Source organism: Drosophila mauritiana, chromosome 2L (assembly GCF_004382145.1).
Source record: "Drosophila mauritiana strain mau12 chromosome 2L, ASM438214v1, whole genome shotgun sequence".
In the NCBI taxonomy this organism is placed as follows: Eukaryota; Metazoa; Arthropoda; class Insecta; order Diptera; family Drosophilidae; genus Drosophila; species Drosophila mauritiana.
Genome location: NC_046667.1, coordinates 18,919,287 through 18,941,417, shown reverse-complemented (window position 1 = coordinate 18,941,417; position 22,131 = coordinate 18,919,287). Strand labels below are relative to the sequence as shown.

The 22,131-nt window shown below is 40.5% G+C and overlaps 4 protein-coding genes across 7 annotated transcripts; 1 reads left to right on the top strand and 3 right to left on the bottom strand.

Moving 5' to 3' along the window:
* The first annotated feature begins 772 nt into the window (after positions 1-772).
* LOC117135276 (leupaxin) lies at positions 773-21,220 on the top strand. 3 transcript variants are annotated; one of them, XM_033295443.1, is made up of 9 exons: positions 7,558-7,612; positions 10,278-10,462; positions 11,388-11,551; positions 11,618-11,783; positions 12,142-12,283; positions 12,348-12,439; positions 12,502-12,647; positions 17,316-17,999; positions 18,268-18,906. In XM_033295443.1, the coding sequence occupies exons 2-9, from the start codon at positions 10,378-10,380 to the stop codon at positions 18,358-18,360; spliced, it is 1,572 nt and encodes a 523-aa protein (XP_033151334.1). In that variant the 5' UTR covers positions 7,558-7,612; positions 10,278-10,377; the 3' UTR covers positions 18,361-18,906. The 3 variants fall into 3 exon arrangements, with proteins under 3 accessions (XP_033151333.1, XP_033151334.1, XP_033151332.1); XM_033295441.1 differs by lacking the exon at positions 18,268-18,906 and adding an exon at positions 20,623-21,220 and having other exon boundaries at positions 7,559-7,612; XM_033295442.1 differs by lacking the exons at positions 7,558-7,612; positions 10,278-10,462; positions 18,268-18,906 and adding exons at positions 773-1,058; positions 20,623-21,220.
* LOC117135278 (C-type lectin 37Db) lies at positions 1,153-1,946 on the bottom strand. The gene is made up of 2 exons (XM_033295446.1): positions 1,692-1,946; positions 1,153-1,601 (listed from the first exon to the last, which is right to left on the bottom strand). The coding sequence occupies exons 1-2, from the start codon at positions 1,933-1,935 to the stop codon at positions 1,225-1,227; spliced, it is 621 nt and encodes a 206-aa protein (XP_033151337.1). The 5' UTR covers positions 1,936-1,946; the 3' UTR covers positions 1,153-1,224.
* Positions 1,928-2,581, bottom strand: LOC117135279 (C-type lectin 37Da). The gene is made up of 2 exons (XM_033295447.1): positions 2,491-2,581; positions 1,928-2,428 (listed from the first exon to the last, which is right to left on the bottom strand). Exons 1-2 carry the CDS (start codon positions 2,579-2,581, stop codon positions 1,959-1,961), a joined length of 561 nt encoding a protein of 186 aa, XP_033151338.1. The 3' UTR covers positions 1,928-1,958.
* LOC117135280 (C-type lectin 37Da) lies at positions 2,714-3,479 on the bottom strand. Of its 2 annotated transcripts, none has more exons than XM_033295449.1 (2): positions 3,336-3,479; positions 2,714-3,269 (listed from the first exon to the last, which is right to left on the bottom strand). In XM_033295449.1, exons 1-2 carry the CDS (start codon positions 3,450-3,452, stop codon positions 2,826-2,828), a joined length of 561 nt encoding a protein of 186 aa, XP_033151340.1. In that variant the 5' UTR covers positions 3,453-3,479; the 3' UTR covers positions 2,714-2,825. The 2 variants fall into 2 exon arrangements, with proteins under 2 accessions (XP_033151340.1, XP_033151339.1); XM_033295448.1 differs by having other exon boundaries at positions 2,714-3,295; positions 3,362-3,473.
* Positions 21,221-22,131: the final 911 nt, after the last annotated feature.

The window sequence follows — 22,131 nt, the reverse complement described above, 5'->3', positions numbered from 1 at the left end:
GCTCAACTAAATCTACAGGCCATCGTAAATTGAGTTAGTTGCATAGATCATCTATTGGGATTCACCCACGCACTGTGCGATTAGGAAGTCAGAGTCGCTCCCAACTTTTTGGTGTCCATTGGTCTGATTTATCGCTCTTGTTTGTGCTTTTTGATCTTTAGATACGGTTAGATTGAGGTGCATCTTCAGTGATTACTCTATAAAGAACCACTTTTGACTTCTCTATCTTTTTGATCTTTAGATACGTTTAGATTGAGCTGCATCTTAAGTAGAGTAATCAGTTGAGATAAAGATCATTCGACCTATTTGACAGTGGACTTCATTGACTTAGCTAAATATCTTTGTTTCGAGTATTGATTTAGGTAATCAATTTCCTAATCAATTTAAGTTTGAAGCATGATGAACTGACAGAATATGTTTACATTACCAGTAGATATATTTCGTGTCTTTCAGATATATGCAGCTTTGATCGCCGATCTTTCACCTCGCCACATCCCTTTAATCTTTTAATGCGGTATTTTGTCAGTCGCAGTCAATTAATAGAGGAAATTCGAATGCACAAAGCACTCCCCAGACAACAATTTCCAACATTAAGTCACTTGGACTTCCACGGGGGCAGGGAACTAGTTTCTTTCGATTTTTTTATTTTTTTGTGGACTGGGGCAAAGCTCTGATGGACGGGCGAAGACAACGACAACTTCGACGACGACAACTACAATATCCACTCTCTGACAGGCTAACCCAACGCAAGCAAAAACGACAAATCCGTCGTCGAGAGCCCCGAAAGGCCAAAAATAAAAATGCGCTTATAAATATTTCAAATAAAACATTTTGCCGGTGGCGCAGTGCAACATAGTCAGCCAAACCTGCAGAGCTGCTTGGGGAACATAAAATGTCACTTAACATATTCTCGATTAATCATTAACGTTTCAATCAAATCAGTGCGAAAAGCAAGTGAATCTCGATCGCCACCATGGATAGAACAATGTACGGGAAGATAGATCCGGGTGCTAGGCAACCCTATCGCACGGCTCGCAGCAAGGGTATCCTGCCAGGATGTAAGTATATATCATATAAGTATACCCCAATACTTACCATGAAATATTTAAAAGTGCATACCATAATATAAGTCCAACCCTTTAGTATCTGCTAGCTAAGAAAAATGGCAGTTTTATAATTTCAATCAATTAGAAAACAAGTTGTTTTGAAGTCCAGATTTTGATACTAGTTAAGCTGGCAAATGAAGGCGACGGGACTATAGCATGGTAGGGCGTTCATCTGGAAGGAGGATGTCGACAACCAGAGTTCGACACATCGATCCCACTGGCCACTGCTGTTGTCCGGCTCTCCGGCGGACCAGTTAAGAAATGGAGCCTCTAGACCAGTGGCCTCCGACACGTATGCGCCCCGATCGCCGAGGTCATTGATGGACAGCCAATAGCTGTAGGCTGGATGGAGGTGGGGGCTAAGGAGCTCCAGTTCCTCCCTGCTCTCCAAATTGAGAAGAAATCCGCCATTCTGACGGCAGTGATTGCTTGCCTCGAACCAGTTGGTCTTTGCCAACGAAATGTAGTACTGCTTTCCACCGATTTCTAGGTTATCTAATAAGAAACATTGGTAACGATATAAGATATAGCTCCTTGCAAATATCAGATATTTCTATAAGTTTTAGTAATAACTATAGTACTTACATCGGTTACCCAAGGGAGATGCCTCCAAGGGAAGCGCACTCCAGCATGCCAGGAACAGCAGGAGTAGTTTGATCATCATTCCTCGAGCTTCAGTTCGCAACTGACTAAGAGTTCGGAAATCGCTTGAGCTGGTCAGACAGACATGGCTGATAGCGCCTTTCAACAATTGTTGACTGATAGTTAAGACTTTTATATCACTTACAATGTGTGACATAGTAGAGCAATAAATAGGAACATTCATCATTCTGTGATATATTGGCACATACTCTACTTCCAAACAACAATAGATATAGTTTCCTGCTTCGGAGCCTCACAAATGTACTTAAACAAGCTACTCGCGTCGTCGTGGCAGGGTCGATCGTTCAGTTGGAACTCCGTTGAGTAGTTGTAGATGTAGCCCAGGTGTATGCAATGCTCCCTGCCGCCAGCATTGTCTGGTTGCTTGGGCGCCCAACGCTTGATGGTCACGAGTTGGGCATTGGAGAACCAGTAGTGGGTGCCGGTTTTGCCCAAGTCATTGCCGGAGGTCCAGTGCTCGGAGCGATCTCCCCGGGCATTCAAGAACGCGGCAATGGCGTCAAACTCTTCGGCTGTTTCGAAGGTCACCAGTTCGGATTTAAGCCTGCGGCAGTCCTCATAGGCGACATACCAATTGACCCTGGACTGTCCAAAAACATAGTAGCTTCCGTTGATCTTGATGAAGGGAGTCATGTCAACGGTCAAGTTGTACGGGTTTCCTTGGAAGGTTGAGCATAATCAGGATATAATCACGTTTCTATGAATATGAATGACATCCTACCATTTTGTATGTGGGTGGTGTATTTGTCGTAGCCGAATCCTGGTGCAAAGCCGGCGACAACAAGGAGAAGTTGAACCACTGTCTTCAGCATTTTTCCTATTACTCATAGAATGTAACAAGTATAACCGCCTTTTATACCCAATTATATATTTGCAGAAGTGCGAGATAAGTTTACGGTTTGCTCAGTGGTTATCTTAAGAAAATACAAAACCTTTGATTTGTGAGCTATTATCTTTATTTTATGGCTGCTCAAGAAAAAAGTATTCAGGTGGTTTCCCCCTTATGGCACAACTAAATAGTCAACCATCTGAAGTGGAATAGGTTTGTGAAGCACTCTACTTCCACACCACGATGGAAATGGTTTCCATTTCGGGAGCTTCGCATATATACTTAAACAAACTGTTTGCATCCTGGGAGCAGGGTCGATCGTTCAGCTCGAACTTCTGCGAATCCTTGTAGATATAGCCCAGGTGGATGCAGTGCTCCCTCTGCCCAGCATTGTCCGGCTGATTCCTTGCCCACCTGAGCGAACTAATGCGCTGGCCACTGGTGAACCACCTGTGGCTGCCAGTCTTGGCCAGATCGTTTCCCGATGTCCAGTACGTCAGCCGTGATCCGTTGGCCGTCAGGAAAGCCGTGACGGCATCGAACTCCTGGTCCGTTTCGAATGTCACCAGCTCAGAGTTCAATTCGCGGCACTTCTCGTAGGCCTCGTACCAGTTCAAGGACTCCGTGCCAAAGAAGTAGTATCCATCGTTGATTTTGGTGAAGGGTTCCGCCTTGAGGAGCGCACCAAAAGTATTTCCTTGTGACAAATGTAAGGAAGATATTCACATATCATATAGCTTAGATACACCATAGATATTGTTACCTTCGTGTACTTGTATGGAGAACTTCTCGCGAGTCCATCCAGTTTTTGCTATGACCAGCAATGTAATTAGTAGAACCGTGAGCTTCAGCATTTCGGAGGTCTCTGGTTTTCGCGCTGAGGCTCTGGGCTTTATTGGACTTGAAATCCCCTAGAATTCTGATTAAAATTGCTAATTTTTTGAGGCATTCATTTTATTCCGCTCGCTCTATTTTTTATCTGTTGGCATTGAAAAGGCTTGCAAAAGAGTGTTTGCTGAGTTTTTGTTGCTCATTAAAAAAAAAATACAGAACGTATTACCACATACCAAATTATAATTCCCCTCTTCTCGTAATGCTAAAGTACTTCTAATATTTAACTATGATTTTAATTTGCTCTATCGATCGTAGACACTAAAGTTTGAAAGTGTAGCATACTTTTCGGATCTCATTTGCAAATGAAACGAGTTCTTTTAGGAGAAGTTGTCTTCTCGGCGTTGATCAATAAAAATGTTGGAAGTTCCAACTTGGAACTCCAAAAATGGTACATTTCATGGAAAACACGAGCATTTCAAAACATGAGGCATCATAGCAAATCGCCATTAAAGTATATGTAAGCAATTGCTCTCCAAACACCCAGCAGATGACGCAATCAAATAGACAGTGTATACAAGTGCATAGCATGTAAGGTAAACAAATTTAGCATTTTGTTGCTAACTTTTACATTTCCGAGAGTATTGCCCCGAGCATTTCACTGCCTATACATTTATGCACTCAGAAAAATATGTTGTGCGTGTTAAAGTAACAAGAAAAATGTAACTGGCAAAGCCCAAAGCAAAGCTAAAAAAATGTATAATAGGAGCTTATAGCTTCTATTTTTTATTCATTATGCTCGCCGAAACACCTCCCCGTATTTTCGTGCAGTGTATTTACATAGCCTGTCTGTTTACATCTGGCTGGAGTAATGTTAATTGCACCCAGCCTAACACCTTCTATTGCACTCGCATCGTATTCTCCAGTTGTCAGCACACGATTTGAATATTCCCCATTCAGTTTGCATTGCGACGTTGTGCGGTCTTCATCGGATTTGTTTAGCAAGTGAACTAACTGAGTGCAAACATGAAAATCGGTAAGCCTCAGTCTTTCGAGTTTTGCGGCGTGGGTTCCATTCTACAATCTGTAGACTGGTAGTCGCTGACCTTACTACGCGTTTCATTCATTGGATCATTGGATCATTGCATCATTAGATCATTGTTCCCATTGAGTCGGCAGCCGATCCAAGTAGCGTCGGTGGGCGTCAGTGGTTTCCAATCGACTCGTGTTCTATTTATTGCCAGACACGACACTTTGGCAACAGATACAAGCGCAATCCGTGAGAATAACGTGCGTTTCGCAACGATAAGGTGGCACATATCTGCAGAGCTGTGGAAGAAAAGAAAAGATCGATTTGGTTGTAAAGAACATTTTCAATTGAATTCATTTTCATTCAGTTTGGCTATTTTATTATGTATGTTATTCAATGTAAGCTTATATAAACTGTAGTATTTATTCGTGCATATATCAACTTATGAGCTGACATTCGTATTCTTTGATCCCATATGTTGTAGTATTCTAATTTCGAATTACAATTTCGTCTCGTAGTGTTCAATATGACAGTATACACCTGTTTAGGTTGGCATTACGCAAGATATTCTAATTGCCGTGGCGGTAACCTCAGGGCATCTGAGATCCGATTGATTGATTACATTGGCGGTTTATCTTATAAAGTGGGCCTTACGGATACCGAGGAAGCTGGGTTGGTCAAATAACAAAAGGGTATACAACCAAAGACACTAGAATAACAAGATGCGTAACGGCCATACAAATTTTTGGCACGCGATTTTTTGGCCGTGGCTCTAGAGGTGGCTCCAGGCTCTCTTGAGTTTTTGTTCGAGAGAGAAAGAGCGGAGAGCGCTACAGCAAACAGCTCTTTTCTACGCATACAGTGATAGCATACAACTGTATGTGTGCACACGTATGCTCATGTATTGTAAATTTGACAAAATATGCCCTTCACCTTAGAAGTTCGTTGACTTTAAATCTATATTATTTTTTATCAATTGGCACCATGCGAAAAATTCTTGTTTTGCATTGCCTCAACGTTATTATTATTTAAATAAAGCTTAGAAATAGTAATAGACGAATCTATGTACATCACAAAATAAATTTTTAAAATGACTTTATATTAGAATACTTGTCATTAGGGTATTCAGCTTGCGGCGTGAGAAAAATTAATAAGACAATGATTGTTGAGTGCTTGTGTCCGCACTTCGTGCCTGACGATATGACTTTTGCAACGAACTGTTTTCATATTTTTATTTATTTTTTTAATTTTTATTTTCTACTACGTATTATTATTTTTTATGAAATATTATTATTTTTATTATTTATTAATAAAATTATTATTTTTATTATTTATTAATAAAATTATTATTTTTTTATGAAATTAAAAAATAATTATTATTTTTATGAAATATTTATTTCTCAATGTTATGTCTTCTTTTTCGAAAATTTATGTTTCAAATTACAGTAGTTATAATAATTTCCTTTGTATTTGCTTTAATTATTATTATAATAATTATTATAATAGTCAGGGAATTTTTATTTTATTTCATCATATTGCTACGAAATTGGCCACAACTCCAAATATGTAAATTCGTTTCTTCGATCAGAATTGATTTCGGTCCGAAAATCGTCTTCTAGCACAACACGCACACATATACGCGTTCTCGTCTCTTGTTTTTACTCACACAAGCAAGCAAATTCTATTTTTATATTTCTTACGCTCTCAACGTGAGCGAGCGGAAAGAGAGCAAATTTGGCCTTCACCAAAAAAGTGGCTGCATAGTGCCAAACGAATGTATGGCCGTTACGCATCTTGTTATTCTAGTGTCTTTGATACAACGCTGTTGAGAGCTTATCGATAAAGCAGAACCCGTTTTTATGCCTTTGAGTTGTCACAGGTCGGGGCCACCTAATTATTATTTGTATTATTGATTGTACCAATAAGGAAACTCTTATACTGATAACCTTTTAATATCTGTGAACCAAAATAATCAATTGTGCAAAAGCATCGCCATCAAAGCGAAGCAAATCAAAGAGAATAAAACAAAACACTTAATTCTGCACAAAAGCCATAACAATTTGTGACTATGTGTTGCTGTTGCTGTTGTTATACAAATACTAATTTTAGTTTTCTTTTCAAAGTCAAGTGATTCATTCATTTAGTGAAACAAAAAAACCGGCAAAACACTCGGGAAATGAGTAAAAAGGCAAGAGCGAAAGGCAGACGCCAGGTGGCGCCACCACTTGTGTGACACACTAACTCACGCAACAACAACAACAAGCGGCAATAATTACTCAACACCTGTGCTTGGAAAAATATATTTTCAGAAATTCCAAGAAATTTTTATCGATTTTGTGGTAACTTTTAGGGAGATATCAATATTATGCTGCATATAGAATTAGGCTCATTCGATGATCGGAGCATAATTCTCTTCATCATCAATATATAATGTGAAGTGAAATGTAATATTTATTCTGGTTATGATTACAATTCAAATTAAATGATATAAACCATTGATTACAAAGTATGTTTGGGGCACATAAGTTCCATTTGTATATACGGTTTTGGGTGCGACTCGAAGAACTGACCAGCCTCTACTAAATCCACTAAATGGCGGAAAATAGTAACGAAAGACATTGTCATTTTGCACTTGCACTTTTGCACAATTTGCACTTGCGGAAAGGGAAAGTTAACTGTATATTTGATGTTTCGTTTGATCGTAGATTTTGTATATTTGTATCGTTTTAATGTTTCTACATTTCGGAGTTTACCACAAGGTGTAAGTCAGAAAACAAACACAATTACCACTAACTCTTCCTTTTCAAGAAGCTCTTTCCTATTTTAATATTATTGACTTAATGTTTGTACTTTTAATAATAATTATAATTGAAAGGTAACTTCGTGTTATTTTTGTGATCTTCTTACAAGAATCAACAATCAGCTGTTCAAATAATACAGTTCTTTAACTCTTTCTCTCTCTTTTAAGAGAACACAACGCAAAGAAAAACACTCAAGAGAGAAAATCTCAAATCTTCGTCGCAAAAGCTTTTTTTCCACCGCTTTCGCGCAGCTTCAGCTTCGACGGAATTTGTTGTCGATCTTCTTGTTCAGTTGATTTTAAGATTTTGCCGAGCGAAAATAATTTGTGTGCTGCTGCTGCTGCTGCGCCTCGTATGTGTGAAGTCTTGGCGCGGGTGTGCGGGTGTATGTGTGTGTGCGGGAATTTAATTAAGGCAGCCGCAATCGATCAGCAATACAACAACAAACCAAAAACCGCAAACAAGCCGCCAAAATGAAAATCGAAAGTGCTCCCAAAACGAGCTAAACAAAACCAAACACACATACATGCGTGGATATGTAACAATGTCAACAATGAAACAACAACAGCAGACGGCGGAGTGCAACAACAGCAACAATTCGAATTCGCGTGATTTATCCGCCTCTCTCACCCACGCTCTCTGCATCTCCTCTCCCGCTCGCTCCTTCGCTGCATCAAGTTGTCAGTTTCAAAATTTCAACAGCTGTCATGTGCAGCTGCCTCCCTCCCCTCCCCGTGCCACACCCTCCCACCATCACTTCACTGAAAACCGAGTTTGAGTGCAACTCCGCCATAAAATCCTCTTGCAGTCAACTACTGCTTGTTAATTGATTTTAATTGCATTTTAATCAAGCCAGTAGCTTCTGCCAGTTGCATTCCTCGAAGCTAATGTGTGAAATGTGCTCTTGATGAAATATCTCCTCGTGAAGCAATCAAGTGGCTTATTAAACGCATATATTCTGGCACCCAGAGGGAACACTACAGTGCCCTCTCGCTAAAGACAACTAATTAAAGCGGACAGTGCTACCAAACTCTCGATTCTTAAATAGTCACCAACTGCTTCAGTTAATACAAATATTTCAAATGTTTGTGTTTAGATCAAATTAACTTCATTTCGATTCTTAAGAAATAGAAAAAATCTTTAAAAATTAGTTTTTCCAACAAGTATTTATGTTCGCATATTCACCTAATTGATTGCAATATTTGCTTTAATTTTGATGTAGAACTTTGAGTTATTTTAAATATTTTCTCGCCTGAAATGCATCATTGTGTTATCACAATAAATCAGCGATCTTTAACCGATCTTAAATATTTGTTTGCTTGTGTGTCCATGCGATTTAAAAAGAATCATTTCCGTTTCGGGCACCATAAATTTGAAAATCCCATTCGTCTTCTTTGTCGGCCCTCCTTACCCGTTGACCCAGTGGAGCGTGACGTTCTGATAACCCTGCCCTGTCCTATATATAGACGATCCCCCCGTCTGATCCCAGCGGGAAAGTCATGGAAGTGGGAGTACGGAGACCCACATATGGTGCCTGGTGCCTGTGCCTCGAGTGATTTGCTCGTCAACCACATGTTCGATCTCTCGGTTTTGGACTATTTTTAAAGATATTGCGAAATAATTTGGCCGATTCTAGCCCAATAATGCAAATGTTTTCGAATATAAATTCGAGCATATCGCCTCTTGATCACTTTCATACGAACGTGTTATGAATTCGCTTGCCAAAACGAACGAATCGCGTCACACCTTATTTTCCTTTTCATATATATGTACATATGTACATACATATGTGTAGTAAAGAAAAGCTCATAATTTGAGCGATAGAAAGGCACACTGTGGCTGAGTTTCCACTCGATTTTCTTGTTCTAGCTTTTGGCATTGGCCCAGTTACAGGTGTGCCTTTTCCGACTCTTTCCCCCGACTTTTGAACTCTCGGGCGGAATGTTCGAAATTTGTTTGATTTATTTGGTGGCCTTATAGCTTAATCGCCTGCTGTTATGTCTTCCTGCTGTTTTAGTGTTCTTTCGTTTTCTTTCTTTTTTTTTGGCTTGTTTTTGTTGCTGTGGGTGGGTCAAGTAAATGGCGTTAAGTGCGATTGTATGACAGCGGATGATACGAGACATCCAACAGATACATTCGGCACGCCTCAAAGCCAGCTTAAGCGCCCTCAATCTAATGCTTTCTGCACGCCAGCAAGCGAACCAACTTCAAAATCAAAGAAAAACTATTTGAGATTTAGTATATACATAAATAAGCAATTTCAAGATCTGTACTCCAAGCTGTTATACTAATAAAAGGATTATTTATTGATTCATTAGTTCTTTTAACATTTTAATTTAATTTGTGTTCATTTTTATTATGTTTAAACATAACTAAATATTTTAAAACAGTCTCTATTTTATTGGCTTAATGTAGATACAAATTCTAAAGTGCTATTATGATTAATGCTTCTATTTTTCTCTGTAGAACATCCCTTCCTTCAAATTATTGACGTTTTTCTCGATTTTTCATGCGCTATTATCATGTTTACTTAGCTACTCCCCTTCCCCCTTATTGATCTTGGGGGCAGGCGAGAGGAATGCAAACAGCATTATTTTGATCAAATATGTTTTCATGGGACGTACATTAAAGAAACACGAACACACTGAAAGATATTATGGCATCGTGTAGATGCGATATTTCTTGACTTGGTGCGATTTTTAGCCCGTTCGACAAGTTCGTCCCACCTAAACTGAATCAAAAATTGTGTGTAGATGTTAGGTCCCCCGCTCCCAAACTATGTATGTGCTATATATGTATGTAAAGATATATATATATATGTATATAATCACCCTCATACTCGCTGTTTCGCTAGTTTTGGGCTGCAGTGTGGGTGTCTTTTGGCCTGACTTTGTTTGGCCCCGAGTTGATTGAGTTTTCGGTGCTTTAATTTGGTCAGTTGGCAACTGAACTTTCGGTTCGGCTGTTGTTGTTGCTGCTGTGCCGGTAAAAATATTTAACTTAACTACCGTTTATAGTGGTCCAGACAAACCAAGAAATATTTGCATATCGGCAAACAAGTGACAATCGAGCAATACATTTCGATTCCATCGATTCTGGCCAAATTTAGTGCGTGAAATGTCTTCAAAACTGATATCATCGTCGTTCCACAGTTCGCCCCTCAGCGACTGTTTCAAAGTGGGCGAGTTCGAGAGACGTCTGGGTAAGTTTGTTCAATGGGAGCAAATGGCGTGTGGGCGATAAAGGGTTAATAATGATGTCGCTGAAGGTGTAATTCGACGGGGGCTAAGGGTCAAGTTGAAGTGCAGCTGCTCATTGGGCAGGTGTTTCAAAACAGACTCGTTGTTGATCTTCAAAAAATTATCATAATTTTTTAATATAAGTTAATCAAGAATAACATGTAGAATGAAATTTTTTCGACTCCACAAAACTATTTAAATTCATAAACGTAATCACTAGCTGCCTCAATTTAGACATTAGTCTGTCCGCATGGACCTCAAGATTAAGCAGAATCTACAGAATCTAATTAGGACTATGCCATTATCATTCTAACTTCAAAAATGGTTCTTTCTTTAAACTCAAAACAAGCTTTCTACTTCGCTCAATTTCAATCTACTCTAGACACAAACCAGAAAGAAGACCTATTTAGCAATTGTGGGTAATGTGCGATATCGCTCAAGACAAAAGAAAACAAACAAAATGTTATCAGAAACTTTTGCTGGAGATATGTGCCAGCAAACGAAGGCAACGGAGTCGGATCTCCGTTTAGTTAACAACGGACTATGCGTCAGAGGAGCAGTGACAGGTGCTTCAAGTTCGGAATTTAAATAGAAAATACCTGCGTCATACCGGAAGAAGCAGTGCCATGGCCAACTATGGGGATTACGATAATCTGGGTATTGGTTCCTCAAAATTTAATGTGTAACACAAACACGAGTCACAAAATAAAACGATTTAAGACTTAAGTGCCGAGTTGAGTTATCAAAAAGAAAGCGTCATATCTTAAAAAAGAACAAGAGATAGACTCATTTGTTAAAAAGCGAAACCTATTGAAAGTTCTGAGTAATATCAAAGGTTGTATTATTCGTTCGTGATATATATTAATGTTTCACCCTTCTTCGTTATAGATGCTCTATTAGCCGACCTGCAAAACAGTGTGCCAGGCCAGCCGCAGCAGCCCCAGCCGCAATATGGAACTGTCCAGCCCAAGCATCAACCTCTGCAGCAACAGCAGTTCGTGGACAACACTCCAGGTTATGGAAGTCTCAGAGGCAAAGCCCAGCCCCAGGTGGTGAGTGTATACTAAAATAATTGGCTTGAAATCAATACTGATTCGAATATTTCCACTTTTTTGTAGTATCAAGAGCACTACAGCGTAGAGACACGCTCTCCAACGGCAGGACATGATTTTAATGGCTCCTCCACGACTCCGGGATACGCTAACCAGGGATCGCTGCCACGTCAGGCGGCGGGAGCAAACACAGGACTCTCAGAACTGGACTCCTTGCTGCAGGATCTGCAGAGTAAGGAAAACTCCAATTTTATATCGGATTACAGCATTTCAATTTCATATGCATATTCAGTCCGCTTTGTCATTTTGTAGTTTGAGCTAAGTTAGGAAAGTTAATTAGTTTGTCCGTATATATGTACATAACTACCGGTTTCTTTGTAATATTGGTTTGTACATTAGCTTGAGTAATTTATGGCACTGTTCAATTAGCCACAAAATACTAAAATACATTTTAAACAGAATTATGTACATTGAAGCGTCTTGTAACTACATAGTATGTATGTTTTGCTTTAGTAACGACTCCTTAATCTAATTCCATCCATATAAACTGTTCTTGTATGACATTAATTGGTTTTTTGTTGACTCCTTAGAAATCGATGTACCGGTCAACTACAGTACTCCAGTCTCGAAATACAATACGATGAATAGTTATGCCACCGTGGAGGAGCGTCCTTCAGTGGACAGCCTGCTGAATGAACTGGACAATGCTCACATCTATGCTGTTCCTAACGGGTAAGCTGATCAAATGAGACATAATAGATTATGAAGGTATTAACTCTGACCTCATATTTTTTAGATCTGCGCATAAATCTCCGACGCCGGGACGCCATGTCACCATCACCGTTCGGGAAACGAAGACGGAGAAGTTGACGGGTCCGGATGGACCAGGTATGTAACTACAGGCTAACTCAATTATTCCATTGTGGACTAACATGTTTGTCCTATTCCAGTTGGCACTGTCGAGGAGCAAATTGTGCAGCAGAAGGATTCTTATACGCCCAACCATGCTGTTCCGGGACAACAGGTGCATCAGGCCTATACGTCGCAGGCCACCAAGGAACTAGATGATCTGATGGCTTCACTCTCCGACTTCAAGGTAAGTCCTCTGACCATTGATAATTGTTAGCTTGGATATTGATAAAATTCCGCATAAACTGTAATTTATCCACAATTTCTTATATGAAAGACTTATATGTAAAAGTCATTGCAAAATCATTCTAATAGAGATATCCTACGATATCTTCTGTATGCCATGACCTACGGGGAAATTTGTCGTGTCTAATGAATGAACAATTATTGTAGTACACTTTGAGCGAATATATGCTATATATTTATTTTACAAAACACAGAAATGCTATACTTGCTGTAATGAGTTTTAATGGTTGGTTTATGATATGACTATACAATGTTAGTCTGTAAAACAAATCGATTTTATAGTTTAAATTGTAAAAATTAAAATGAATTGTGCTTATTGTTTTCCAATGTCTTGACAGTATGTAGGACATTAGATGAACATCTGCAAGCAGCAAACCGATTGCTATAGCAAGCAGATAACGCGATTTGAATCATCTTTGGAACGTAGATAAATATTGATAACGTAAAGAATCACCCGAGTAATCTAAGCATATGGGCGCTAGCGTAACAGGGATAGTGTTCCTCTGCGTCACTAGAATCTGTATGATTAATCTCAGTTTTCCAGCTTTTATAGTTCCAAAGATCTTGAAGTTCATACGGACGGACAGACAGACTGGGCTAGATCCTCTCAGCTAGTGAGCATAATCAAGAATATTCTATATACCCCATAGGGTTAGAAACTCTTTCTTCTGATAAATTCTTTTTAATAAATAAAGTATAGCTCTTGGGCTCTGGGTTAAGATGTTCTATTTGAAATATTTTCAAACCTTTAACTTCTTTGTTTTTGAGACTATCTTGCAGGTTTTGTAATATCGATATGTAAATATTTAATTACTGGCTTCTAATATTGTATTGGCAAAAAGATTGTTATAATTTACTAGGCATCATCGTCAATTATTTTTGAAATTATTTCTAGTAGAAATGAAAACAATTATATAACATTATTTTTCCAATCTATAGTGTTTTTTAACAATTGCATACCAAGCCTATTTGTATGTAGATTATTATGAAAAGTATTTTGTAAAGTGCGCCAATGTTTTCACTTTCTTCACCTGCCGTAGCGATACGCTCACTATAAAAGCGCCTAAACAAATTGCATATGGTCAAAGTCTTTCGTCCCACTTGCGGCCACCCACTAGATCCTTCTTATTTTCTACTATGTATTTTGCTATTTTTAGCAAAAGACGCCCCAATGCTCGGTTTGGTTGTGAATTGTAATAAAGACCATAAAATGAATCTATTTGTCAACGCAAATCGTCTGACGCAAGGCAACCAAGCGAATCTAATGACACCGCCGATCCATAGATCCCCATGCTACCCATTGAGGAAGATCCCTTCGAGAACTCGGAGAGCAGCCGAGAAAGATCTTGACTTTGACATCTGCCAACGCAATGCGAAGGTGGATTTCGGGGCATACTTTAATGGGCCACATAAATTGATTGGGCTAATGAAGTCTGATTATGATGGCGAGGGACTGTCACACGATTTATTGCACACGGCGCCAAGACATTTTAAGTTTGAGTTTTTCCCCAGACCAGCATTTACACATGGCCACGTTTATTTTATATTCTATCGGTGCCTCATTAGGGCATCAATCAATTTGGGTGGCAATCGAGTAAACAAAAAAGGTATTTTTTCATGCTTTCATGCACTGCACATCTCCTCAGGATATACAAACAAGAAATTATTGTTTCCGTTCAATTGGATTAGCCTGCTTTTCTCTTATGGTGATGTGTCCATTCGCCTTCCTTCACATGTCCGACATTTGTTTTTAGAACTTTCTGACATCTCGAACGGAACGCCTATACGGATGATGTATTTCAGCAGATGTCGTTCGCATTTATTTGGCCTTTTTACGCCACTTTTCCGTTTTGTTTTTTATGATCTAGTTAAATGAATTGCAATGCGTCTGCTCCTTTCTTTCGTACGAATGAATTTGGGTCAAGGCTCAGTTCGTTAATGAAATGCATCGATCTTTGGAAAGTAACTCAAAAATGTCAGTAAAAGAAAATTAATGCTATTTATTCCTATCTTTCTCAGTTGATATTAAAAGTTACTAGCTACTTGCATCTACCAAAGTATTTGAAGAAATTCTTGTGGCCTAACTCAAAGTAATTAATTGCTTTATTTCACTACTTAATGTGACAGTTAGTAGCGATTCTGTATGAATGTTTCCTAACATTTTGAATAAAATATTTTAAATGCTTTAACACCTAAAAGTTTAGAGTACATCCCCCTCTGAGACTTGAACTCATGTGCCTTGAAATTGCAAGACGTCGCCAGGGAATGCCGCGAATGGTCAGTTTGTCGCCAAGGCATTCGGATTGCATTAATTATTAATTAATTACTAAGTGAAAAATATTTTGCACACTTCTTTTATTTTGTTGGCAATCGATTCAATGGCCGTCGCAGTCAAATTAGCAGACATTTTTGCGGGAAGTGGGTGAATGGATTCTTTAGACTTCGAGTAAATTGCAATTCAATGTCATTGACGAATGGCAGGCGTGCATGCAAAAAGTATTAAGTATACTCGGTCGGGCCTGTTAATTATTTAATATCATTTTCAATTTTCTGCCAACCGCGAGGGTGGTGAAAGGGGGCAGAGGGCGGGGTGCAGGCGTGTCCGTGACTTTTGTTGATATGATAAATATGAAAATAAAATAGAAAAGCCTCTTGGTCCCTCGTTCTTTTTCTGTACATGTGGAGAAGAGCGGGGGAGAAAAATAAAATACAAATATATTCGGATATAAACAATATTGCACACGGCCCGTCGGATTTTCCCGGCGCTTTTCCTACCCACACGAACACACGCAAAACGCACAGTTAGTCGCCCACCCACCCCCATCCAAACCGCCCCCTCACCCACTTGTCAACGCGTTTTCCACAGCGCACACCGCTTTTGCTATAGTTTTTCATTGCAAATCATTTGCATGGCTATTTTCGAAAGCGTTTTTTATTATATTTTCTTTCATTTCTATAACCCAAGCGATCCATTTAGCTGTGGGTGTTTCAGTGTCTCTGATACATTCTCTATATTTTTGTTTGCGCTTTCATTGCCACAATCATCTGGCGTTCAAAACCGCATTCGTATCCCCATTTTCCGCCCATTTCCATTCCTCCTCCTGCCCGTGCCCGTTCATTCATTGATCGCGATTTCCTCAGTGCCAGCTTCCTGTCCCCCATTTCATAATCCCTCGATTCCCCACCTTTCCCGATTTTCCCCCGTCCACTGGCCACGACTGGAAACGTGTGCCGAACGAACACTCGGCTGCGCTTTTTATGGGGAAATCCTGTTGACCAGCTGGTCGATGTTCATTTTATACTCCATGCCAAACGACGATTTCGGTGGTTCGACTGCGCTGTGTACGATTTGGGTCTTAAAATAGGCAATGAAAATATTAGAATGAGAAAACCTCGCCGACGCTGAAGCCAACTAAAATTTGTGCGGCAGGCGAAACAGGAGCGGAGTTTCGTTGGAAAGGGCGGCCGGGTATATAAATCTTGATAACTCTGATCTTTCCTTCCTTCCTCTGACTATAACATTTTGGGAAGGGTCGATTTAATTTATTTCGATTTATGTCTACTTAACATATTAACAATATTTCAATATATGGTGCGCTTCGTCACTACGCAGAATGCTGTCCACAGTGTTAGAGTCATTCCATGTGGATAAAACATTTTAATAAGTACGATGATTTGCAAGTCTTTAATGCACTGCCTAAAAAAATCTGAATCGGTACTATTTAATAAATAAATGTCTTTTTATAAAAAAAAGGCCTAAGAAGGTTTCTCGAAATGAATCTTGAATATTTTATGTGTTTAAGGAATTAAGCTGTATTTCAATCTCGTTTGTGAATTCCTAACAAAGTGTAATAATAAAAATAAGAAAGGGTCATCATTCACGTAGTGACGAAACGCACCAAGAAAAAGAGCCAGGACGTCTACTAATTATAAAGAAATTATAATCTGCTGTGCTTATCCAAAGATATTGGGAAAAATTAAACTAGGCGGCAGTAAAGTAAAGTTTGTTAATTATTTAAGTAGATGCGTACTTCACCTTTTCAATGCGAATCCTCCCCTTTCCCAAACCAGAGGACGCTCAATTAGGCGTCTCTACTTAGTTAGGCCGAAGCAGGCAGAACCCGAGCACGCCCAATGAAAATGCAGAGTTTATGAAAGAAAAATTGAATATTGAAATGGAGACTCGACAGACAAGATCCGCACAGAAGCAGTAGAGAACCCCCTTGGCCGCCCACTCCTTTCGCTGTTCGTTCTTCGGAAAACGTTCTTTCGTATTTTTGGCAATGAACGAAAACTACGTCAACGTAGAAGAAAAATGCTTTGCATATGAGGAGAGCGTCGTGCGCAACGAGGTCCACATACACACAGCCATACATATAGCTATATAGTTCAGTCAGGAGAATCTGTGCGAAGAGGAAGAGAAACATTATTTTTGATATTTTGATTCTTTTTTTCGTGTTCGGCGGCGGTGGCGGCTAAAAGCAAAAGTTTTTGTGCTAGCGCTCGCACAACTTTTGATTCAGTCGAGGCAAGCACATCGACGTAAGCCTACCGCGACAGGATCCTGGGGATATAGCATGCTAATTGGAATCGCTATCCATCATTCCAGGTCAGCAACGGAACGAACGGCATCGGAAACGGCAGTCATCCGCAACAGCATTCGTCTACTGTGCAGCACCAGACGGTAACCGACTACGCCAGACCAAACAAGGGCAGCCAGCAGGCACATCTCACCCAGACGATCGAGGAGACGACCATCGTCGAGGACAGTCGCGAGGATCAGTTGGATTCTATGCTAGGCAATCTACAGGCCAATATGAGTCGCCAAGGAGTCAATACCGTGCAGAAGGGCTGCTGCAATGCCTGCGAGAAGCCCATTGTGGGCCAGGTGATCACAGCCCTGGGCAAAACATGGCATCCGGAGCACTTCACGTGCAACCACTGCAGCCAGGAGTTGGGCACCCGCAATTTCTTCGAGCGCGACGGCTTCCCGTACTGCGAGCCGGACTACCACAATCTGTTCAGCCCGCGCTGCGCCTACTGCAACGGCGCCATTCTGGACAAGTGCGTCACGGCGCTGGACAAGACCTGGCACACGGAGCACTTCTTCTGCGCCCAGTGCGGCCAGCAGTTCGGCGAGGAGGGATTCCATGAGCGCGACGGCAAGCCGTACTGCCGCAACGACTACTTCGAGATGTTTGCCCCGAAGTGCAACGGCTGCAACCGCGCCATCATGGAGAACTACATCTCGGCGCTGAACTCGCAGTGGCATCCGGATTGTTTCGTCTGCAGGGTACGTTATCCTCTCACATAGATATGCTAACCAGAATTAATGCCATTTACGTTTCATCCTGAAGAAAGGAGTAGTAGCAGGGGCTTTGCCACTGACACATTTGATTCCTCTATATGCATTTCACACATCTATACTAGACCTTCATTTACCATTCGGAATCCAAATGTGCCAGCAAAGCCTTAAGATTTGAACCTTGCCTTTTCCCCTCGCTATTTTTGGCCATGATTGCCCATTTTAATCGTTCATCCTGATCACGTATACCCCTTAGGATTGCAAGAAGGCCGTTCGCGGCAAGTCCTTCTACGCCATGGAGGGCAAGCCCGTCTGTCCACAGTGCGTGGGCGTCGACGAGGAGGAGTAGGAGAGATCCACAAGCAACAGCATCAGCAAACTTGTTGCTGAAGTTCAGCAGCCAAACGAAAATAGCACCCGGCGGCAGTGGCTTCAGATACATTTTGGTATCTAGCTGCGTGCCACTTTTTTATTACCAGCGTCATGAGGAGGAGAACTCGCGGCCAAAACAGCTGCCCGCCGTCCGTCTTGGCTATTTTCGTTGCGGGTCTAGGAGCAACACAGCACGAACAACAGCAACATCAGTGGCAGGCGCAACAGCAGCAGCAACATAACCCTTTCCCAACCCTTTCGCTCGCCCAGCTGGCCCGCTCCGTTTGGGGGCAGGTGCCGCTGGTGTGAACATGAGTCGCGAGTCCCTGAGAAGCAGCCCTCTATGATGGTCTTTTTGAACGCCCCTGTCCCTGTCCCTGAGCCTGACCCTAATCCCCCGACTTGTTGAACTTTTCTATGCTCTTTTTGTAGGCTAAGTTTATAGGTACTTTTTAAATTTAAAATCATTTATGAAAATGACCCACAATATTGTAATTTGTTTTTGTAAATAAAATTTTAATAATTACACATTAAAACACAACCAAAATACAAAAGAAGCAACCAACTAAAGCAAGCAAGAACAGGAGGTGGGAGGTGGGTGGTGGTGGAAAAGTGTTCGCATCTTTTCAAGGTGACGGCGACCTTCGGGCGGAATCCACCCACCCGTAACCAACCGGACCTCGTGTCAAGGTCAGTGTCAGTTTGCTGGCCTTGACACATGTGTCTGTTGCTGTCCCACCTCCGCAGTTGTGTGTTCTTGACTGTTGTTGCTTTCTATCCGGTTGATAAACAAATTACAATATTGTGGATTCGATTTTCGATTAGGGAAAGCAATAATTCTTACCAGCCTAGACTATTTTCGTTGCTGACGTTGTAGTCAGCATTTATATGCTTCGCCTGCTACTCGGCTATATATCTGTCCATAATGGACATAAGATTCGCACTGTTTATTGCTGGTCTTTAATGGGCACCCCCGGGTGCTAATTGAATTGATTGGACTGACTAAATTTAAGTCGATTCGTCAATTTCACTCAAATAGAGCTAACTATTTTAACCAAGTGTGCCTAAAAATAGCTAAGCTATTGCAATGAGGAATTGCAAATCCGCTTTAAATATATACATAAGACACATAATTGAAATTCTCCATTGAGTGTTGCAAATTCGTGCCTTATATGTATTTGGTTTTTATTTTTAGTTCATATCGATATTGATTATTTGGCTTATTTTTGTTGCCGTGCCCCACTTATGGGCTTCTTTTCATATGATCAACAAAGGAAAATTATGAAATGGCTTAAGGGGAAATTGTTGCACCTGTTGTTTATGGATTGATTGATTTGTATGAGGTGGTGAAAGCCGAAAATAGCTTTTCCGCCGCAGATATCACGTTCTCAATGATCCTTCGCTCCATGTTTCGATCGCTGTTGCCGGTTGGATGATATTGTCCCCTGCCACCTCTCCACACCTCCAATGCCCCATGTTTTTGGAAGCTGGCCAAAAGCGTGCGCAAAATGTTATTGTCTGAATACAATTGTTGCTGTTCCTGCTGCTGCTGTTGATATGTTTTTCCAAAAGCCCCCCGAAAAAAAGTAAATAGCAAGAAACAAATGTCTTGGCCGCACTTTTTTCATATATTTATCATATTTAAATTTCCCCCAAATCTTGTTTTTGAAATGTACAATCTTTGTTTTCCAATTAGCTCGACGCCGTGCACAGTGGGCCCCAGGTCCCAGGGTACCAAAGTCCTCCGTTCGTCACTTTTTTTTTCGATTCGACTAAATTCTAATTAGGTTTTTCAGGCCAGGCGTAAAATTTTGCACAGCGAATATTATGTTGTCGGCTCTCGATCGGTTTGCTGGTCCGTCATGCTGTATGGCAACTAATTTATGGTCGTAATTAGCCCCAGACGGAGGCTGCACCGCCATTTGGCCCACAATACATCATCCTCATACCTCTCCTATATTTCCGAAGCACACATAATCATACTTACAACTGAAGATCAGGACAGTGCGGTTGTGATCTTGAGGCGCAGTAAACATTTCTAGTGCTTATGTACTGCGTTGCCCAAAAATGTTTATGGCAATGAGTTGGTTAGCTATCAATTATTTAGTTCTGGCTAAAAACGATTAACCCTGAGTATTCCTAGAACGAACTATCTATCTTTTGGTACAACGACATCTGGTCATCAATATTATATCTTTTCAAAATACTTATTAATTACCTCGGACTTGTTCACTTACAGGACTGCCGACAGCCCTTCCAGGGAGGATCCTTCTTTGATCACGAGGGACTGCCGTACTGCGAGACGCACTACCATGCCAAGCGAGGATCCCTGTGCGCCGGGTGCTCCAAACCCATCACCGGCCGCTGCATCACGGCCATGTTCAAGAAATTCCACCCGGAACACTTCGTCTGCGCCTTCTGCCTAAAGCAGTTGAATAAGGGCACTTTCAAGGAGCAGAAGGACAAGCCATACTGCCACACCTGCTTCGACAAGATATTCGGATGAAGATATTCGCAGCTGCCAAACTCTAGTTATGCATATAATACTGTTTTTTATACGATTTACGAACCCAATCCAAAACGCACAAACCCCCCCCCCCCCCCCCCCCCACACACACACACACCCGTACACCTACTTACCGTGCATCTGTGCTTTGTATAACCGAGTCAATTTAGTAATTTAATTAACGCCATCCGAACAGGATACGATAATAGAATGCGATCGTAATCAATTAGCAGACACTAATCCTAATCAATAATGTTGGTCACTTTGATATTGCTACTCGTTCGACATGAAAAGACCATAGAACCGAATGATAAATAAATAAGAGAAACCATTTTCTGTCTTCTGAATTGCCTACTTTGCGGGTTCGTTTTTTTAACTATTCTCTGCACTGCACAGTGGTTCCCATTGTATGGGGAAAGCGGCCAAATATACATCTAGTTATATAGGTTATATACATTATATACATATACATATATATATATATATATATATCAATGTATATAACCTATAAAATTATTTTGTGTTTGTTGTTATTAAATGAATGAAACAATTTTATTCAATATTGTTTGCGACAAAATGATTTTTCAAACAAAGTCACGATTTTCGACTGATTGTTCCTATAGCAGCAATTTTCGCTAAGCTCGCCCTGGATATGTATACTAATTTCTTATGTAGAATTCCAAGTTTTCGTTGCAAAATAATTGAATACAAAAAAGTTTTCCATACTAACACTTAATTTCGTTCATATGACAGCTATATGATATAGTGGTCCGATCCGTCTGATTTTTACATATAATTTTCCTAAATAAGAACATTTTATGCTAAATTTCAAGTGTCTACCTCAACTAGAAGTATTTTTTGCCGCTTTCCCCATACAATGGGAACCACTGTGCATCGGTTCCGAGTGGTTTGGGCGGAACACCACTCGGCACAAAGATTTGAATCTGAATTTGAGTCGTTGCCATAAAAGGCTGAGGCGTCATAGGAATTGCAGAATTTGGCCATTAAGAAGGCTTCAAGAAGATAACCGAGGGACCTCATTTTCCGATGTCCCTAAGAAGATTGTCAGCATACAATGACTTACCTTCATGCCATCTGTTAATTTGTTATCTGGGGCTGTTTTTCTTATGTTAATAATGTTACAAATTTAGGTATCGCTATCTGAACTTAGCCGGCGCGCCAAAATGTGCTGAATTAATAGCTGCAAATGACACAAATGGGTTGCTGGAATTCCCCATAAGG

Coding starts and splice junctions, on each gene's coding strand:
- LOC117135276 (XM_033295442.1), top strand. CDS start 974: ATGGATAGAACAATGTACGGGAAGATAGATCCGGGTGCTAGGCAACCC. Junction 11,784..12,141: donor CTTGCTGCAGGATCTGCAGA/GTAAGGAAAACT, acceptor TTGACTCCTTAG/AAATCGATGTACCGGTCAAC. Junction 12,648..17,315: donor CTTCACTCTCCGACTTCAAG/GTAAGTCCTCTG, acceptor CCATCATTCCAG/GTCAGCAACGGAACGAACGG.
- LOC117135278 (XM_033295446.1), bottom strand. CDS start 1,935: ATGATGAATGTTCCTATTTATTGCTCTACTATGTCACACATTGTAAGT. Junction 1,602..1,691: donor ATCTCCCTTGGGTAACCGAT/GTAAGTACTATA, acceptor GTTTCTTATTAG/ATAACCTAGAAATCGGTGGA.
- LOC117135279 (XM_033295447.1), bottom strand. CDS start 2,581: ATGCTGAAGACAGTGGTTCAACTTCTCCTTGTTGTCGCCGGCTTTGCA. Junction 2,429..2,490: donor CACCACCCACATACAAAATG/GTAGGATGTCAT, acceptor CAACCTTCCAAG/GAAACCCGTACAACTTGACC.
- LOC117135280 (XM_033295449.1), bottom strand. CDS start 3,452: ATGCTGAAGCTCACGGTTCTACTAATTACATTGCTGGTCATAGCAAAA. Junction 3,270..3,335: donor ATATCTATGGTGTATCTAAG/CTATATGATATG, acceptor GCGCTCCTCAAG/GCGGAACCCTTCACCAAAAT.